This window comes from Kwoniella europaea, chromosome 1 (genome assembly GCF_036810445.1).
Source record: "Kwoniella europaea PYCC6329 chromosome 1, complete sequence".
In the NCBI taxonomy this organism is placed as follows: domain Eukaryota; kingdom Fungi; phylum Basidiomycota; class Tremellomycetes; order Tremellales; family Cryptococcaceae; genus Kwoniella; species Kwoniella europaea.
The window spans coordinates 12,511,162-12,531,343 of NC_089487.1; the positions used below are offsets into that span (position 1 = coordinate 12,511,162).

Here is a 20,182-nt window from a genome sequence, read left to right on the forward strand (position 1 = left end):
TTCATTGTCTACTTGCCGCTTCTCTAACGGGAGCTACACAATCCATCTCCATGTCAGCACTTCGTTTGGTATGACAGCAGCGATATAACTTACCGAAATAAGGATGTTCTTGACTCTCTTGAGCGGTCAATCTCTCTTGATGATCGTATCTCAACAATTTATCCAAGAAATCAATAGCTTCGTTCGAAATGTATCGTTGGTTCTCGGACGTTATGAATCTTGACCACGGTTTGCGTGGATATCGACCGAGTATATCGTCGAATTGGGAATCTAGGTCAATCTCGTATCGCTCGAGACTGTACAAAAAGGTGAATCAGTATGATGACTGACTTCCACGAGAGATCGAAGGAGACACCTACTAAATGAAAAGTTCGTCGGTTCCTAATACTTTCGTAATCTTCACTAACTGATCTGCGTTATCATGGCCATGGAAGAAAGGTTCTTTTCGGAAAATCTGGGAGTTGATTTGGACAAGACATGTTAGCGGGTATCTCAGAGACACCCAAATTCTGTGCAAGGAAATGCACTCACCATACTCGCAAACATACATCCCAAACTCCACATATCCAAACTATAATCGTATTCTTGGAAATCCACCAGTAACTCAGGTCCCTTGAAATATCTCGATGCTACTCTGACGTTATATTCTGTTCCTGGATGATAGAATTCCGCCAATCCCCAATCGATTAGACGGAGCTGCAAAGCGGTATTAGGCATCAGACTGAGTCCTATCCAGAAACCTCCTGATTTTTGGTGAAGACAGTGAAAGATACTCACAGTCCTCTTCTCATGATCGATCATAACATTATGAGGCTTGACATCCCTATGCATTATCCCCTTTGAGTGACAGAAATCTAACGCTTTGAGCAATTCGAACATGTAGAATCGGACGTCGAAGTCGGTGAATTTGGGGTAGAGGGTTTTGAATTCGACGTTCTGGTAGAATTGCAAGATATATGATTAGCTTTGTTCTATGATTCCAGCTATACAGCTATATGCCTTTGTCCAATCCCAGCTTGAAGCTTCTCTTTTCCCTTCTTCCTTCGGGTTCTATTTCCAGACTAGGGATAAGTTGTACACTCACATTGACATATTCCGTCACAATACTCGGAGTCTTACTCTGATTATCCCTAACTACATCCAACAACCCCACAACATTCGGTCCCCCAGCAAGGTTCTGCAAAATCTTAATCTCTCTCTTGATCTTCTTCTTTTTCACTGGTTTCAATACTTTCACTATACATTTGGAATTCGATGGTAGATGAATGGATTCGAATACCTCGGAGTACTTTCCTCGACCAACTTTGCGGACTATCTCGTAGTTGTCTTGAATGCCCCATTGGACTACCAGGTTATCTATTGATTGAAGATAGATTAGTCAGTCATCATTAAACCTTACCATGACTTGATCTTGCATATGTAAGGTCGATAATGATTGTGAAAGGACAAAGGCAATAGTCACTCACCATAATCCCACCATGATCTACCCAATTTATCATTGACATTAGCGTATACTCGGGCCTGTCGAGTCGATTGAGGATGACGAGTGCGAATGTGAGTGTGAATACGAATGTGTGTGAATTAGATGTTCATGTTGAATTCGTTCATTATCGAGTAAGGGAGTAGTAGAAAGTAAATGATAATCCGTCAGTATGATCCTTCGGCTTGGTATGATATATGAAATAAGGGACATACCACACTCCTGCCCGCTGCCATATTGTATAACTGATGATCTGTATCTGTGATGTTGAAGGAAGACAAAAGTATAACCGAGAGAACAGGATAGTATTAATGGGATGTCGGTTCTTCTTCTTTTACAGGTTATGCTATCTAGCCTTGTGGGGATGGTGGTGAGCCCCAATGGCGGTAGATGGGCTGCTGTTGAGAGTTGGATGAAGTATGACGAAGTATGACAAGATGGATTGCTCTGTAATCTGTCGATGTTGATGAGATAGATATACCAAGTAGCTCAACGAGACGCCGAGCAAATCTGTGCTAAGCCAGTGGTGCACGTGGTGGAGATATCACTCCGCCTGGGCCATCTCGGCATTACGCGATGGTGTGGCATCCTGTTCCGGTGGAGGTGGTCCACTTTGTCGCTTTTTGTCGATCTCTGGTCCTATCTTAATGTCGTCATGCTTGTATTTGGATGGTTCGTTCGATGAGACAGAGCTACTACGAGGATCCCGATGAAGATGAGATGCATGCGACTGGTTTTACTTTTACCATATCATAGATCGATTGATCGTATCAGACCAGGATCACTTAGATCCTCAGATCTAAAAAGAAATCGTCATGGATCGTCACATTGTCTCTCCACCTATCGATGCATGCAGTATATATAAACCATCAAAACCCTCTTACCTTTCCTTCTCTCACTCCATTTCATTACTGACCTTCAATAATCAATGTCCCTCCTCCGTCCCATAATCTTGAGATCATCTCAACCCGTCCTCTCGAAACTCACTAAACCACTCACACGTACACCCATCACGAAACAAATTTCCCTTGCTCGATCATTCAGCTCTACATCACTCAAGATGGTCGCTCCCGCTGGACTATTCTCCAACCGATACAAAGTCGAAGATATGCCCGACCTTACAGGGAAGGTAGCAGTCGTCACTGGCGGTTCCCGCGGAATCGGTGAAGCCCTAGTAGGCGACCTGGTTCAAAAAGGATGTAAAGTTCATATACTTTCTTCCACGAAGCAACACGCAGAAGAAGCTATTCAACATGTTTCTGAACATACTCCCAACGCTAGAAATCTGATCACATTTCATCAAGTTGATCTAGGCACACTTAAAGATGTAGTCGCACTCACATCGAAACTTTCAAGCCAACTAGATAGATTGGATTTACTTTTCTTGATTGCCGGTATTGGAGTAGCTCCATTCGGTTTGACAAACGATGGGATAGGGAATCATTTCGGTGTCAACCATCTATCTCACATGGTAATTACAGATGGACTAATAGATCTAATGAAGAAAACCTCTGAAATGAAGAACAAGGGTTCAGCAGGATTGGACGATGAGTTGGAAAAGTTCTCGACAAGGATCGTATCCGAGTCTAGCGAGTTACATCGAGCTGCTCCAAGCGATGTCAAATGTGAGAGCTTGGAGGAATTCAATCACGAGAGGGATGCAACGGTCTTGTATGGTAGATCAAAACTGTTAAAGTGAGTTGTGTCAATCGAATCAGCCTTAAATACAATCAGGTATCTACACCCCTCCTGCTCCTTGGTTCATCTCAATCTATACTGTTACATCAGTAATAACGCTAATCCCTTGTTGGTATGTAGTATCCTCTTCATCCGTCATCTCGCTCATTCCCACCTCCCATCCCTCACTTCGCCCTCTCCAATCCTAGCAGCCTCGGTCCACCCAGGAGGCGTAGCCACAGAACAAGAGAAAGGCGCAGCCCAAGCATACCCCATCTTAGGTAATGTGCTGGAAGCCGCCTCAAAGGTATTATTCATGTCTAGGGAACAAGGTGCAGAATCAGCTCTGTGGGCAGGCGTGGGACAAACTTTCGCCAAGAGGAGAGAAGAATGTCAAGGTAGGTATTTCACAGAGGCGGATGGTAAAGTCGATAGCGAGTCTGATCAAGCTAAGGATGATGAGTTGGCGAAGAAGTTATGGGAGTTGAGTGAGAGGGTCCTAAAAGAGAAGATAGGGTATGAGATGAAACATTAAAAATCATAATTTCAGTAGCTTAACTTAGGTCAACTGTGTACTGTATCTATATGAGTGAATGAAAATGTATTTATATTCTTGACGATTCGAGGTTTTTCTTCGTCCAGCTTATGAATTGTGAGATACTACATGCATTTTGTCATACAAGCGATGATCAAAATGGCAGATGATCAAAGAAAAATATTATAGTAAAAATGTTGTATGTACGTTAAGTTGACGAAATGTCCTAATTCTTCTTGCCAATTTGGCCTTACCCTACCTCTACTTAATTTCTTTCCTGTGCCAATGATGAGTATCGTATGATCACCTATATACAAGCGCCGTTGTCTGTAGAGAAAGATATCCAAAATCATACGTTCGATTCTATTGGTCGATTATATTATTGATCAGGGTTCCTCGCTCGGAGTTGATCATATCTCGGTGGAAGATCACTAAGCGAAAGCAAACATCAGTATGACTATACACGGTAGATGTTGAAGATGGTTATGATACTCACATCACTCCAGCATCTTCATGTTGGACATATCTCGTTTCACCCTCTCCCTCACCAGAACTAACATTGGAATGACCATTCACCGCATTGTTGCTACTTGCTGTGGCAGCACCACTTCCGACCTGTTGACTCGATGGTGTTTTCCTTATACTACTCATCCTACCGGCAGCACCTCCATGTCCGACCGTCGCTCTATTACTATCTTCAGTCTCAGGTACACCCTCACTTAACGCCGGAGGTCTACCCATTCCACTCTCACCACTTGTCCTAGTACCTGTATGAGTGGTAGTCGTAGGTGAGTTCGGTACTCCAACACCCAAGGAGGAATTCCTATTATTGGCTTTCTCATTTGCCAAAGCGAGCATTTGAGGGGTATTCTGCGACGAAGGTGGAATACTCGATAATCCCTGATGGTTGTTGTTGTTGGTAGGTGGAGTTTCAGGTGGTGAGGGATATCTAAACGGCGAAGGTTCATAAACATCTCCATTGACTTCTACATGTCTTGCTCCTTCCGGTGTATGCGTATGATCACCATCAATCCCTTCTCCTTCTTCAGCCAAATCAAGTTGGTTTGATCTTCTCCCATTCTTCTCTCCTCCACCTAAACCATAGGATCTCAATCCAGAATCAGATCGACTATCATCCTTCGACCTAGCCTTTCTCTTAATACAGAAGAACAACAAAAGCGCCAAAAGCACTAAGAAAGCTACTCCACCAAGTGTACCACCTACGATAGCTCCTGTATTGGTACTTGATCCACCCCCACTACCGCTCGAACCTCCTTGAGATGACCCGCCTACTCCCGAGACAGACGCAGACGGTTGAGCAGTAGCGGACGTAGCGTATGTCATTGAATCTCCCGATGCAGTCGTAGGTGAAGAACTAGTAATACAATTATCATTTCCTCCACTTTGAACTCGGTACAGATCGGTCGATCCTCCTGTTTGGTATTGTCCCGAATCACTCATGAATAACAAGAATTGTGTATTTTCTTTGATGTCGACGGCCCAATCGTAAGAGGTGGAGCTTTGATCAATGGGAATTTGGAATGCTGTACCGTGAGGGATCAGACCGAAGAGCGATACGGGCTCGGTAGCGTTTTCCAACCATGTGATGGACATGGAAGAACATGATGTAGGGTTGGAGTCGGGTGAGATGGCAAATGTAAAATCGTAGTTCAATGAGCTGTCAAACAAGTGAACAAAATCATCATTAACATTGAGTGGCTATGAGGTTTGGTTGGGAGCCGTGTACTCACGATGGTACACAGGAACTATCATCTGAGCTTCCCACAGCTATCATATGGAGCATAGACAAATTAGCCAATCGAATGATTGATAGTGGTGGAAAAAGCTGAACTCACTCAATACACTTGTAGTGCCACCTGTACCGAACCCCTGCGAGTCACTCATGGTAACCAAGAAGTCCAATCCAGCAGGCTGCTGAAGTTGGAAGCTATATTCGGTCGATCCAGCTGGGATAGTTATGTTTTCGATATGCCCTCCTGTGACTATTATGGTCTGTTCTCGAAAACACAAGGTCAGTCATCTTAAAATGAACACCCTCTTGCAGGAGGACACATGGTAGGGAACTTACGGGTATAAGTGATAGATGGTATGGACCTTGTCCGCCCGACCTACACGATTTGAAATATTACCATTAGTATACAGTACCGAATGAATAGCGAGAGAGGGAGAGAAGCGAACACACCATTGTACAGTAAAGTTCTGACATTGTACAGGCGTACTAGTACTAAACGTGAATCCCACCACTGAAGGAAGGAAGAGGGAGATGAAGGAGAGGAGGGTAAGGTGGTTATACGACCTGATGAAGTGATTTAATCAGTGTCTGTCTGATCAGCCAGCGAAGAGGAGGACGTATCATGATACTCACCTCATCGTGGACGGACAGGTCAACCTGAGAGGTTTAGCTCAGAAAGTGAGCAGATGAAATCGTTGAACGTATCGTATCCTCCACACGAAATGAAAGAGAGAAGCCGGTTTCTCTAGACGGATCAGATACTCTTGATAAATAATCAGATCGATCCCATAGGTGTATGTACTACTATATGCTCTGTAGCAGAGTAGAGTCGTATGATACCTCCTTCTTCCGATTAAATCGAATGACCGGACTTGACTTTGATATGGATCTGAGAAGGTGAAACCTCTTCCAGACTTGACTGACGTAAAAGGTGAGTTGAGCACTGAAGTACCTTTTCCGTGTCTCTCGATGTCCGATATTGACAGATGGGAAGATAGAGTTATTGAATATGATTCAGAATGCAGATAGGGATCGATGAGAAGGGGAAACACAACTTTACTTTGATTTCGTTGGAGTGGACGGTGATGGATGAATCAGGAATGAAGAGACGGGGATTGAAAGACGATCAATGCGTTATCCAACTAGTCGGTGTATCCACACACATCCACACAGTAATGACATGGGGCAGTTAATTCAATTTCGCCGCTTATCCTTCGAACACGACACGACATGACGTCGGTTTATCTTACCATACGAGTTCATCTAATCATGGGAATCTGTATGTACCATACGCTACTACCCACCATGTACTGAAGTAGTGGTACAGAGTACGATATTATTTATTACCTTTGTCTTGGTTATCGCACATTAGAAATCCTAAATCCCATTCCAGAAAAAAAGGTGAGACGAGACATCCTATTATTCCCTCCACTCTGACGCACCCACCGTCCGTACCTACCGGAATCTATGACATCACACACACACCTCTCACCCTTCTTCGCCTCCTTCTTCCTGGGATATCCACTTCTTATCACTAATTAGTCTAGGCTTCCCGATCACTTCTAGTCCCTAACCCCAATTGTGGATTAGCACGCATGTATCGTTAGTTGCTCAGGAAAATAGAAAATGTCGGCGACAACTTGTCACATCTCAAGATTTGGTACAAAGTAGAACAGCTGCTGTGATTCCGGGAATCGGGAATGAGTAGTTAGGAGTAGGCACTGTCAGTTCCGGTTATGTAAATGGTTATGTAACGTCGCTTCAGAGCTTCGATCACGTCCAGCAAGGGGGGACCCAAAATACTACATACAGTACATTACATACACAGATAGCAAAACCAGCAATATCAAGTTGCGATTTATCAGATACTATCATATAACAAGCGTTACTGTATATTCACATGTTTATCACAAAGACCAAAACCAAAATTAATCCAGCAATATCGTACAAAGGGGTATCAACCGATCCACGATCTCTCATATTCATATTCTCTACTCTGCTCTGCTCTGCTCGAGCACTTATCTTCTTACATCACCCAACATCTCTCTCAATTCCCTCTCTTCCTCCCTTCTTTCGATCCTAGCTTTTATCTCCGATCTTTTCCTTTTCACTTCCATTTCCTCTCTCAAATTACTCTTGGATTTCACTGCGCTCACACCAGATTGTCTTGCTCTAATTCGAGCAGCAGCAGTAGATTGGGATTTCCCAATAGCACCATGGGAAGTCTTGGGTTTCAATGTCGTGGGTTTGGAAAGGTTAAAATTGGAAGTGAAAGATTGGTTATCCCTCGATTGAGCTGATCCAAACGGTTGAACCGTACTGTTCATTCTCGGTGTCGAAGGTTGATGATGAGGAGGAAGCATAGGTAATGGTCTATCAGGATTGGGTTTGATGGTAGCTTGCATTCTAGCCAGACTCGATGCGGTAGGCAGATACAATGTGGATGATCGATTGATAGATACCGGTCGAGTTGATGTTCCACCCACACGAGCAGTTTCGAAAGTCGAAGGAGGAGGTGGGGCAGGTCGAGCATTTCGGATAATCTCAGCTTGAGAAGCTTTCTTCGACATTGCTAAACTTGAGGAGACCGATGACGACTTAGGTAAGCCCAGAGTATTAGTCGATCCAGAAGCGGCTTTGTGCATACCTCCAGGAGGTGCAAAGTCCGGTATTCTCGCTCGTCGAGGTGCTTGAGAACTGCTCTGGCTTAGGACTGTCTGAGCAGATGTTGATCTACCTCGATCCTTCTGTGGCTTTGGAATGGCATGTTCTGTTGGCGATCTGATATCTTCCAGTACCTCGGGATGGGGTTTGATCACATTAGTAAGATCGGTCGATCTTCGACGGGTAGCAGTGGGGTTTCGAGCCAGAGAAGCTTCGAGATCGAATGGGATTTTTCCATGGGGTGGATCTCGAGGGGCGTAGACGGAGGTCTTCCTAGGCATCGTAGGTGCTGGAATAGGAGGTGACAATATGGCAGGAGCAGTAGGCATGGCTGGTGGTAGAGCCGATGATCTCTTGTTGCGAAGGAACCCAAATCGCGAAGAAAGACCTCGTCCAGCTATTCACCACTAATCAGCCACACCCTAGATCGCTCACGAATACCGATTATTGACATACCTTTCTTCCTGAGCAAGCTCGACCTTCTCTTATCTCTTCTTTCCCTCATGACCTTCATCATATCGGCCGTGCTTTTGCCTTTCTCCTCACCAAGCAAATTAGCGATACTTTTACCTGCCTCTCGGAGAGATCCAAGATAATTTGGACCATTAGAAAGTCGGGACCTCTTGGCATGTCGACCTTCTTCATTGGATGATGTTGCGGTCAAAGGAGCACCGTTGGGGGCAGAAGGAATGAGATGTGTACTGGAGGTCGAAGTAGTAAGCTCATGTTTTCGCTTCGCTTGAACGGCAGGAGCGGTCGAGAGTTTATCAACAGAAGAAGATGAGAGTTGTCGTGATGCGCTAGGCTTGGGTGCAAGGGACGTTTTGGAGATTGATCGCATTCTGTACAAAGTCAGATCAGCTTGGGGTGACATCTCCGATTTCTGTAAACTTACTTGGCAAATTCCTTCTGATGTGCGTCTGCATACCTATCACTACTACCTGTACTGCTACTTAAGCCCCATCCACCAGTTCCCAGCTCCTTATTGACATGGACTAATTTGCCCACCTCGGCTTTCCTGCCTTTCAAAAGCTCTTCTCCAAACACAACTCCTCCAGGTAACTTGGAATTCATCTCTTTCAAAATCGCCTGAGCAGCTTCAGAGAACTGATGATTGCTTACTCCAGCATCGGTTGGCGATCCAAATACCATTCGACTGGGTGTGGGAGGGAGAGGAGGGAATGACCCTGGGACAGTCTGTACAGGCGGCGAAGTAGCTTTCATGAATTGTGGGGGAATGACCGGAAGCGGTGGATAGATAGACGGTACACTTGCCGACGTCGTACCTGAGAATGCTGGCATTGATTTTCGACTGAGTCCATTCTGCGATAGAGCTGTCGTTGATCCAATGCTTGATCTGATTGGTGCCATGGATCTACGTTCTTTCAGGTTATGAATGTTCTTGACTTTACCGAAGAATGGAAGTTCTTCATCTTCTCGATCGGATTGAGGATCAATTTTGGGCGAGGTTGGTGTAGGTGAGCAGAGTCGAACCGTGCTTGGTCTCTCCAGTAAGGTGATACGAGAGTGTCTACGGGGTACACCAACTGTAGATGCTGGTGAGGGAGGTAACGATTCGACGACTTCTTCGACTGGGCCTGGTTTACTTTCAGGTTGAGGCTTAGGTTCGGGTTCGGCAGCTTGGCTGAGATGAGACGTTGCTGAAGTGCTTCTACCAAGTAGGATTTGGGACCCACGTCGAGTGAGTGAGGTAGCCAGAGCTTTCATTGAGCTTGTCGAAGATATTTTCTCGTTGTGGTGACCTTGTTCATCATCAGCTTGTCTGCTGTCAAGATGTCTGGAAATCGAGAAAGGGATTTTGGCTTACCTCCAAACTCGCTCATAGCTTCACCGTTATTCGCACTTTTCCAACTACTGCAACTAGTTGATTTGGTCATTCCACCCTGTTTCTTGGGTGAGATCAGACTGGCCCCACTATCGCTGAGCATCTCCCAAGCATCAGATGCTCTTGATTGTACGCTCATCATGGAATCTTTGTGGTTGAGAGGGGTAGGAGCGCGAGCGTTGAGATTGTTGAATGGCTGGAATGTCTGTATACAATGTACAAGGCCCATTAGCTTGAGTCCTTCGTATTTGTAACCTATAAATGGTGAGCTAGTGGTAGGGCAGGTGACCTTCAGAAATAGAAAAGAAGAAGTTAAGAGTCCTCATTCTGCAGTAGGACTGTTGAGCTTGTATTATATTATTCATCCTAAGGTATACCTCTACTTAACCCGTATGGATTCGCAGGGAAGTTCAGGAAGATAAGAATGCTCACGTGTGAAGCCAGTGGTGTGGGTGGCTCGGACGAGGGCGGTCCCGATAATATGTTTGGACCTGGAGTAGGAGCAGGTGAAGGGATATAAAAGTCGAGATCGCTGGCATGATTTATAGCATCTATGCGTAGTATGAAGTATGAGCTCGATTCCTGTCAGTTGTCATATGAGACGGATAGAGATGATCCTGGGGGAGCTTGACGCGATAGGTGGACCTGAGCGTATCAATGAATTCTCACTCACAATCTTCTAACCTCTGGATCATTTCAACATTCTACAGTATCAAAACCCACCGAGTCAGTTGTGATGTTCCCGTGCTCATCGACAGCTACGACTGACCTTTCCACTGGCTTTCAATCCATATCTTTTGGACAGAGAGACAAGCTGATGCCTTTTCAGAGCATTCAGAGCTGCTGAACTGTTATGCTATCGTGATCAGTAGATGGTCCTTCAACTTTATGACGGTATGGTAGAGGCTGGTATGTGGTTGGGAGTCAAACTCACTTGCGGAGAATCTCGTCTGCCATCTTTGTTTGTTCCCCACTGCGGAGAGCTGCAGTTCCAATCAATGACTATGGCGTGTAACAAGAGTAAGTAAAGTTGTTGTGGTAAGGAAAGACAAGAAGGATATGTGTTAACACTAGTAAGAAGAAGCTGGTTGTCTTTATTCTTTGTTTTTGTTTTTGTTGTTGTTCTTGGGAAATGCAAAAACCAGTCGCGGAAGGGTAGAAAATCATTCAACGTTTGTTAAAATCAAACTACTTTCCCACGGTGGACAATGTTCCACCATCGAGCCAAACAATCAATGATCCGACGGAATTGCGGTCCACTCACATCCCTTCGACAGCTGCACTTCATTCGACCATCTCGACCTTTCGTATATCTTTCAGTCAACCAGACATAGCACAAATCAAAACAACATGCCTCCACTAAGCGTCAAAGATCTAACAATGCCGTACGTCATCCCTCCTTACCATTTTGGCTGGTGTTCACCAGCACTGAGATAATTGTTTTGTGCACTGTAGCGCAGCGGCATTCACAATGGCCATCATCCTCACGGCGCACGTATACAATTCGATCAATCACGCAAGGCTGGATGCAGCCATAGCGAGGGATCAGAAGCTGACTGAGATAGAAGAAAAGAGGAGGAAGAGGTATGAGGATTCTTTGAGGACGATAGAGCGTAGAGAGCAAGAGAAGAAAAATCAGAATAATTCTTCAACTTGATGTCTAAGCGACAAGTCGCATTATCATCGTTGTACAATACTACAAATATATATACCCTATGTGAGTACCAGTTTCCATTTACATCATTGATTTGAGGATCATAAACGTGACTGATTGGAATTGCGATTCAGGTCACCATGATGATACCTTGCATCGATATATGAGATCTGATCTGTTCAATCCGACTGATAACGTACACAATGTATACAACATTTGCATATTTGCTTGTTCTTAACTACCATACTTGATTTTATCCTTTCTATCTTTCTATCCTCTCACTCTCACTCTCTCTTTTTCCTCTATTTCATCAGCTAAAGCTGATCTATTTGAGACTGATCCGACATTTCCGTCCCCGATTGATTCAAGACCAAAGTACAGCAAGGGGAAGAAAACAATAACAAATACAAAGCATGTTGACTGAATCGAATCTGGTAGATTAACGTATTATATAAATGGGTGAAGTTAGAGTATATTGTTTATTTACAACGATTTACAAAAGATGAGATTTGTCTTCAGTATCAAGTTCTGACCGAACTGAGAAAAGGGGTATTAAATTGCAGGGTAAAGTGTATTGTCGTTGACGGACAAGATGGTATGGTGAGATATGGATATGGTTATACCAGGACCTGCTGATGACTGATTATAGTGGTATTGGAATTCGAGTCTTTTTTAAAATGAGAACCAGCTGCTAGGTTCACCATTCCGATCTTGGTAATCCGAATCTGACGACTCCCTGAGAGTCGAAATGACGAGTCAAATCCGTTATAGCTATTACACCACATCGTATCAGCGCCAAATCACTATCATATCATTCGACAAACCAAATTCGAAGAGACTCACGCGGAGCTATGTAATCTGATTCTCTGACAATGTCAAATGGTTCCGTCGTAGCCGTATCAAGTGGCGGACCTCTAAAGTTCATTGTCATATCAGTTACAAAAGTGTCGGTGATTGAACAAGCGATCTACTTACCCAGTTATACGCATTAACAGAGCATGTAACCTAAACCTCCCCACATACCTTACGCTAACGTCTGGGAACACAAAGTATATACCAGGTGCTTGGGAAGTATCATTCATCTCCGCCGGTGCAGCCACGAGTGTACCGTAAAGCATCGAGACCTGTTCTCCCTCTCGGGAAATGATCATAGCTGCATCTTCTTCTTCGGGAGTTTGTAAACTCAAATGACAAATTAAAAATGGTAATTCGTCGTACCTGAAAACATCCAAAAATCACAACATCAACACCAACATCACATAGACCCCATTACACCGGCCTCGCGTGTACAAGTATACAAGTCACGGTGTAGTTAGAAATTACTTACGGTATCATCAAATCACCATCCGAGTCCCAACAATCCAGCTGTAAGATCAACGGTGGAGCAAGAGGTAACCTAGATAGATAGGCACCTTGGAAAGAAGCCCCGATGATTGGTGATTGTATAGGTGTGATTCGATAGGTCCTAAACCCAAAAAAAAACAACACGACACGGAAAAAAATCAATACTCCATCTTGGATTTCATGTGGATAGAGGCGAAATGAACGAACTTACCTGCCTAGATCACCATGATTGATCCCACCTAGATTCATATTATCTTCTTCACCTTCTGATTGCATCTGATCCAATCCGATCGATTGTAGTGAACGATGCGGCTGCTGGTGTATTATATTATTATGAAGAGTATGGTGCTGATTACTGTGATTGATCGATTTGAATGTTTCAATTAATTAAATAAAATTGTGGACTATACAGATAAGTTGTGTGTTTGTTTGTTATTACCATTCGACGGTTTGGTTGTTGTTTTTAAGGTGTATTATAATCGATTTCCTTGTACTTGTATATATATTGATCCTTTGTTTTGTTTGATCGTATGTAAGATAAAGGTGTTTGTGGAAACGAATGTATTTGATTAAATGTTCTTTGTTACTGATGTTAGTCTTGGTCTTGTTTGATCGCTCTACGAAAATTTGTTTTTGAGTGGGTCGTCGGACTTGAATTATAATTAAACGGATATAAAATAAAGATTATTGTAGATTATTAACGGAACGGTAGGTAAGAACAAAGGAATGATCAAAATAATTGTTGTTATCGGTATTATAGATAGATGTATGTTGGGCACAGATGCGAGCAGCTGAAGAGGTAATTATGATTATTAAAGGAGGTAAAAGAATGGTATTATAATGAAAGGAGTGGTGTTCTAAAGTATGTTGTGATTATAAAGGTAATGAGAATTCAATTCGAGAGACAAAATCCAAGCAATGTATGAGGACGATAGATTATTATTATTATGTTGTTGTTGGGCAGGTGGCGAAAAGAGAAGAGAAGAAGAAGAAGAAGAAATTTCATCCATTATATGTAGATCATAGATCCGGTAATCGGACACCGTTGATAACAGAACAAGTGATCGATCGTACAAGTTAGTGTTTTGACGTGCGGTGCACGAGGTACGAAGGCGAAGAAAGTTCATCAAACGTCCCAGGAAAGATCCAAATGAAAGGTAGGGGATTCGGCAGCGACGTGAGCGAGAGGGAATCGTCCAGTCCATCATGTGGAAGTATCATATGGACCCGATTTAGAGTTATTTTAGTGGCAAAAGGAAGGAGCGAAGGAGTCCGTTTGAAGGGATTTCCAATAGGTCGGTGCGATGTGTTTTATGTTTGTGTATGTGTGTCAAGTCACCAAGGAACATTTTCATTAAGTGAAGCGCAAGCGCAGGAGCAAGAGCAAGTCCGTGAAAGACGCATAGATCCATCCCATCGGAGGTTCCAAAAGTCCAGATCCAGACCAAAATGAGAAGACCGGGTGGTCCCGACGATCCCATCATTCGTAGAAGTAGGATGGGGCAGAAAGCATAGCATTGTCAAACACCAAGAAAGACCATCACCAGGTAAGATCGCGATCCATGATCGAAAGGAATGGCGTTCGGTCATATCGTATTATTGTATTTTCGCATTATATCGCAGCAGCCAAGGAAAAGGAAGTAAAAAGGATATTCCTATTGATTAGCCTACGTTTCATTATGCCATCATGATGGTGATGGTGATGGTGATGGTGACGGTGATGTGCAACACCGCCTTTCGGATCACACAAATCGGATTATAAGGAAAAAAGAATTCCAAACTTACATGGCGAAAGCCAACGAATGGAGGTATAGAACAACAGAGAAAGACAATCGCTATCTTCTTATTCGTTTCGTATTGATATTTGATATTCGGTTCGTAATTTAATTTTATCTTTAGCTTATACTTGATACAAGAAGCCAAACGCGTATGATCAAGCTGCGTCTTCTTAGTTTAGCTGTTGTCAAGGTAGATCTTGATCGTTGATAAGGTTTTGAAGTAGACACCAACTAAGATGGAGTTGGTACAGTATCTTGAAGATGAAACTTGTTTCGATATTGATACAATATAATGTCAAATTGTTGATCTAAGTTTCGAATTCGAATGTGATTTGAATTTTATCTTGCCTTTTTTTCTTTATCGATATGGTGACTTTCCGGAGGATTTCAAAGATTGAAACTGAAACGACTGAATTGACTTTTTTCACTTTTTCTTCACCCTTTTTCTTGCTGATATGTATCCAAATCAAACACCGAGACCGACACCTGGACACCTGTGCTATCTGTACAGTAGGTATGTACTGTCTGCAGGAAAAGCCAGTAGTCGGAGATACCGTAGGTAGTTACCAAAGGAAGAGGAAAGAAACCAAAAACCCAAGCTAAGCACTAGCGTAGTTCCTGGGGGAAGCTTTTTTTTACGTTTAAAATCCTAAATTTATATTCCGGGATCTTCAGGTATCTTTGATACCCCTTGAACTGCGAATGATCGTGTGAATGTGGTGATTATTGAGACGAGACGAGACAATGATGTTGAAGGATACTGTGATTGACGATTGATTGATGATGAAGATGATGAAGTAAATATGCACAAGAAAGATCACAGATGATTTGATTGATTCTGGTTTACTCGGTGAGTTAGAAAAACCTACATCGAGGGTATCCCTTTTTTCCACTTTAATTGTAACTACTCGTGATGTAGGTATCAATGATATGAGACATTACACCATGTGGTTACGTCAAGAGGAATGTCCGAACAAAGTTGCATCATGCATTCACCTCCAGCAGCCGCCCATCTGGAGGAAGAAAGAACACAGAGTTGAGCGGCGCTAACAAGCCAAACTGTTCATCCGAGACATGTCCAGTACATCTTACAGCCTTGGTTCTCAGCATATGCATATATCGTACTACCGGTGCTGAAACCCTTTCAAGCAAAGGGGCAGACCAGGGAGAGCAGCACTTTCGTATAATCTTCTGCACCGATCGTGAATCATGACCCAGGTGGAAATCACGTAAATGTTCACCGTCCTCGAAGCCAAAATCTATGCAGTACGACAGTATGTGATAGAGTATCAAAGTATCAAATAGCAGCGGAATACCGCAGAAACTGGGGTGGGTATGTCTTTGTCTCTGTCTTTGTCTTTGAATGTCTCAAACACGATTTGTCTCACATCACCGTGCTCGAGGTGATCTTGAAGAAAGAGAAGATGACGGTGATCAGAAGGGATAATCGGATATTAATAAATGTGGTAATAAACAAAGGCACATCGGTTCCATTTGTTTATTTCTTCCGGTTTTTCCGTCTCCGACGGGTGAGGTCTGAGCTCGGAAGAATAATTGCTGCCGCCCCTGTTTTCATCCTAAACGCCCCTCACAATTAGGTGGTGGTGGCGTCATCATACATACCTACCAGATGCATTCCCACAACACTACTGCAGTACTGATGTACTGGTAGTACTACTGTACACATGCTGCGGAAGAACAATCGATTCAGAGACATTTCACCGAACAATCCATAGACTTCAGAGACAAGTCAGAGCCTATTTGACCGGACTCATTCACGATGGTGGGAAGTGCCGTCGTAGCCGCTGGAACGATGAGATCTGACCCAACGAAGATTAGGGGGTATACTCAATCCCGCTCTCCCCGCTACGTATGTACTCGATTGGTATGGGTTTCGGTTGACCGAAGGTCCAACCAGTATACCATAACGAATCGGCCATTGTCCTCAATGAAGATCTCCTAAAACATATAAAACGCCATATCTGAAAGCAGAAAAGCAGACACGTCCCATCTACTGAGCTGTATACGTATACGTATACGCATACGTATATGACGATCCTGCAGATCTCTTTTCGGCAACCAAGTAGGTTTTTGTCCAATCAGGAATTCATACACGTAAATTTACGTGCCAAAGTACGTAAATTCACGGTGCAATCGTTTGGTGGAGTTGGGAACGATAGTGATGATGACGATTATGATCATAATTGTAAACTACATACCTTCAACAACGTTATGATGGATGAATGAATTCTCGCCAGTGGCAGTCCGCAATGATGATGGCCAACAGGCCTCAGGCGCGTATGTGAGTAGAAAAATAAGTCTCCATGTCTCCATCTCAGGTTGAGTCTAACTTTCCGAGAAATCATCATTAGGTGTATACGACTCTGCGGGTCTATCATGACATTCAATCATTGTTATATACGCAATACCACAAAGCATGCAAAAATATTCTCCCATGTCGTATCGTGCAGTACTGGAATTTACTTCTTCAATCCCATCTTCCTCCTCCTGGCCGCACCGGCTTTCCCACCGACCAGCCTCTTCTTCTGGCCGCCTTCATCGCCAGATTCTAACTCGGTCGTAGCTGGAGAATCTTTAGGTGTCGCATTGGCACTGGGAGTTTTGGATTTCTTATTTTGGTGTCTTCTCTGTGCTCTGTTGACCGGTGTAGGCGTATCAATAGTAGATCCATCATCCTCCTCTACTTCTTCTTCGTCCAATATTAAGTCTGCTTCCTGAGTGGAATCGCTGGGTCGTAGGAAAGGAGGTACTGAATCTTGAATTGAGGGAGGAAGTTTGGCGAGACCTTTCGAGTATAGAGAGGAAAAGAGGGATAGGAACCATGTTTGGCTAAGAGATGGGGCATGAGCAAGGCCTGCGATAGGCTCAAGGGTACCGTCTCCGTGAGGCTATAACATCAACGTATGTGTGAGATCAGCGACGTCTGAGCAGAAGAGATAGCGACGGTGGGAACGGTATTATCGACTCACGATGAAAACATCATTGCCTACGACCACCAACTCCAAAGTACCACCTTGATCACTCCCTTCGACCATCGGTACCCTGACCTTCCTCCGTCTACCTTGGACGGGTACGGTGACCTTCTCGCCATTCTGACCGGAGCTCACACCTAGCACCCCCGCAGAGCTTCTCGCAGCATTCTGGAAATAGTCAATCCTCCTTTGATGTTTCCTGTAGTTCAAGTTTAACACTAGATAGTGGAATGCTGATGTGAGGAGTACCAGGAAAAGGAGCGTGTGGGATAAAGTTGGTCGGTAACGGGAGTAGTAGTAGCCTGTTCCACGCCATTTGGGAACACCATTCTTGTAGAAGAACTAAAACAGAGTGGGTCAGCTTGATCGCGATCGCGTCACGCGGCAGACGACGATAGCATGAGGCAAGGTATTGGGAGAGAATGATATTATCAATGCTCTACAGCATTGGGGAATGATGATACCGGTAGCTCCCAAGTCCACTTGAGTTGATAACTTACATTATACCTCTCCCTTCCCTCTGGTGATCTAAGTATCTGAGCAATCACACCCAGTCTCGCAAATCGTTCTTGTATATTCTTCACCCCGGGATTTTTATCGGGACTGTTCAAAACCAATACGAATCGATCCAGTCAGTATATCGTACACACCGCGCCACCCGAAGGTGGAAGTGGGGAGGGAAAGTGAACTTACTGTAGTTCTAACGATTTCTTCCTGTATGCCTTGTTGATCTCAGCTGTCGAAGCTGATGGATCTACTCCAACATGTTTGTAGAAATCTATTCCTTTGCCTATACAAATACCGTCAAATAAGTCGACCATAACCCCAATACTATCAAGAAACAAATCATACTCACCCTCAGCAGCTTCGAGCGCACTGACCAGATCGAATATCTCATAATCCTCTTTTGTCCATCTACGCAATACAGATCACAAGATCAGCCTTACTGCCCAGACCAAGACCAAGGGCAAGGTGATAGACCAGAACTTACGCGAAGACACAGGCGATACAGGCCAGTACGGCCAGCAGGCAAGCTATAGGTCGCATAGTATTATCCTTGTGCAGCTTGCTATATGGTCTTTTCAACGATACAGTTCCAACTGGCTGAGAGATCAAGGTAAAGGAAGGTGTGGTGGAATGGGTTTTTGAATCAGTTGCAAAAAAAGACGCGTACATCGTGCCCTGTCAGTAACGTGGCAAAAGGATCCAACCATCAGAATTCAAGTGGCTAATCTAAAGCTCGGACTGACGGGATATGGGATGCTATTCAATGGCTGATCCTATACATGGTTGTAGCATTGAGAGTCTATGCAGGGTTGGTAGCATGTAACTCCTCATTAGGGTGGGTTATCACGGATTGGCCCTTTGTTTGGGGAGAGAATCACAGCATGTGGCACTACTGCTCGACTGGTAACTCCGATTCCCTCTCAGAACCGTAATCTTCCTCCACCTCCTCCCGGTGATCCCACATTGAAGATTGATCGATATCGATATCGACACTACCTTCACCAATGAGAACTAGGCGAGGTTCAAAATTCCATCTATTGCTGGACCGACGTCGCATGGACTTGTAAATCCATTTCTCGCTGATATTAGATTCTAATCCGCATGATGATACGGACGATTGTGATATACTTGAATTCGATCTTATTAATCCAGGACAGACGACTGTACATACAATACGGTATAGCGTCAAGGTATATCAGTCAGTATTCAATCAATTGCCCATTGCGAGACTTTCATGTGATAGAACTTACCTCGAGGAGATTGATCAGTCTTATTAGATGATAAGAACCCCCAACGCCCATGATTCTCAATTGACAGTGCACTTTCATATTCGTCCCCTACGGATTTGAGGTAGTACAACGTGTCCAGCGTCTTCTTATCGACATCTTTCTTAGCTTTGGATCGGTGATGGAAATACGAGTTATTGCTTCCTGTCCGCGCGGCTATAGCAGAGTACAGTAATGAACAAACAATCATTCGAGATGGGCATGTCTCCCGGAACACAGTGATATAGGGAATTGTATACTTACTTCCAGAAGTAGATTGACCCCCGGAAGTCCAGGATTTACTTCGACCTAGATTCGAGCTAACTGAATTACAGATGCACACATATCCGTCAGCTCAAGTCAGATGGCGTATTGAATTGCTGCCACTCACATGAAGAAGATCGAGCGAACGAAGAGAACCTGCTACTGAATGTAGATGACATCTGAATTTCTGTTCGTCAGATCAATCGGTATCTGAATTTTGTATTGCTTCTACTTCTTGTCGGTAAATGAGTTTGTTTCTTCTCTTTTCGGAATTTATGCACAAATCGAGATAATTTACAGCACAGTATACTTTACACGATTGCCTTTGTTCGGATAAGTCACTATATCATACCACACAGACTCAATGATCGGAAAACCATTTTTGGCTCAATACAGTCATTCAGAGTTCGATAATGATGATC

At 43.8% G+C, this 20,182-nt stretch overlaps 8 protein-coding genes across 8 annotated transcripts; 2 read left to right on the forward strand and 6 right to left on the reverse strand.

Annotated features, from left to right (window-relative positions):
• Position 1: 1 nt before the first annotated feature.
• V865_004775 (casein kinase II subunit alpha) lies at positions 2-1,716 on the reverse strand (the record flags this gene model as incomplete). The annotated part of the gene is made up of 8 exons (XM_066228551.1): positions 2-33; positions 94-296; positions 360-454; positions 532-696; positions 778-936; positions 1,085-1,356; positions 1,467-1,521; positions 1,696-1,716. The coding sequence occupies 8 exons, from the start codon at positions 1,714-1,716 to the stop codon at positions 2-4; spliced, it is 1,002 nt and encodes a 333-aa protein (XP_066084648.1).
• Positions 1,717-2,540: 824 nt separating this feature from the next.
• Positions 2,541-3,692, forward strand: V865_004776 (uncharacterized protein; the record flags this gene model as incomplete). Its single annotated transcript, XM_066228552.1, has 2 exons — positions 2,541-3,175; positions 3,299-3,692. 2 exons carry the CDS (start codon positions 2,541-2,543, stop codon positions 3,690-3,692), a joined length of 1,029 nt encoding a protein of 342 aa, XP_066084649.1.
• Positions 3,693-4,071: 379 nt separating this feature from the next.
• Positions 4,072-6,083, reverse strand: V865_004777 (uncharacterized protein; the record flags this gene model as incomplete). The annotated part of the gene is made up of 7 exons (XM_066228553.1): positions 4,072-4,123; positions 4,189-5,370; positions 5,444-5,480; positions 5,549-5,705; positions 5,782-5,821; positions 5,896-6,009; positions 6,079-6,083. 7 exons carry the CDS (start codon positions 6,081-6,083, stop codon positions 4,072-4,074), a joined length of 1,587 nt encoding a protein of 528 aa, XP_066084650.1.
• A 1,380-nt stretch (positions 6,084-7,463) lies between these two features.
• On the reverse strand, positions 7,464-10,912 carry V865_004778 (uncharacterized protein; the record flags this gene model as incomplete). The annotated part of the gene is made up of 8 exons (XM_066228554.1): positions 7,464-8,506; positions 8,566-8,951; positions 9,005-9,872; positions 9,938-10,160; positions 10,388-10,506; positions 10,629-10,659; positions 10,725-10,803; positions 10,890-10,912. The coding sequence occupies 8 exons, from the start codon at positions 10,910-10,912 to the stop codon at positions 7,464-7,466; spliced, it is 2,772 nt and encodes a 923-aa protein (XP_066084651.1).
• Positions 10,913-11,305: 393 nt separating this feature from the next.
• Positions 11,306-11,612, forward strand: V865_004779 (uncharacterized protein; the record flags this gene model as incomplete). The annotated part of the gene is made up of 2 exons (XM_066228555.1): positions 11,306-11,340; positions 11,411-11,612. 2 exons carry the CDS (start codon positions 11,306-11,308, stop codon positions 11,610-11,612), a joined length of 237 nt encoding a protein of 78 aa, XP_066084652.1.
• Positions 11,613-12,306: 694 nt separating this feature from the next.
• Positions 12,307-13,229, reverse strand: V865_004780 (uncharacterized protein; the record flags this gene model as incomplete). Its single annotated transcript, XM_066228556.1, has 5 exons — positions 12,307-12,380; positions 12,453-12,523; positions 12,585-12,827; positions 12,937-13,074; positions 13,165-13,229. The coding sequence occupies 5 exons, from the start codon at positions 13,227-13,229 to the stop codon at positions 12,307-12,309; spliced, it is 591 nt and encodes a 196-aa protein (XP_066084653.1).
• A 3,982-nt stretch (positions 13,230-17,211) lies between these two features.
• Positions 17,212-18,771, reverse strand: V865_004781 (uncharacterized protein; the record flags this gene model as incomplete). The annotated part of the gene is made up of 6 exons (XM_066228557.1): positions 17,212-17,640; positions 17,722-18,066; positions 18,225-18,327; positions 18,418-18,514; positions 18,581-18,639; positions 18,716-18,771. 6 exons carry the CDS (start codon positions 18,769-18,771, stop codon positions 17,212-17,214), a joined length of 1,089 nt encoding a protein of 362 aa, XP_066084654.1.
• A 349-nt stretch (positions 18,772-19,120) lies between these two features.
• V865_004782 (uncharacterized protein) lies at positions 19,121-19,939 on the reverse strand (the record flags this gene model as incomplete). Its single annotated transcript, XM_066228558.1, has 4 exons — positions 19,121-19,392; positions 19,482-19,673; positions 19,761-19,820; positions 19,888-19,939. The coding sequence occupies 4 exons, from the start codon at positions 19,937-19,939 to the stop codon at positions 19,121-19,123; spliced, it is 576 nt and encodes a 191-aa protein (XP_066084655.1).
• Between the last annotated feature and the right edge of the window lie 243 nt (positions 19,940-20,182).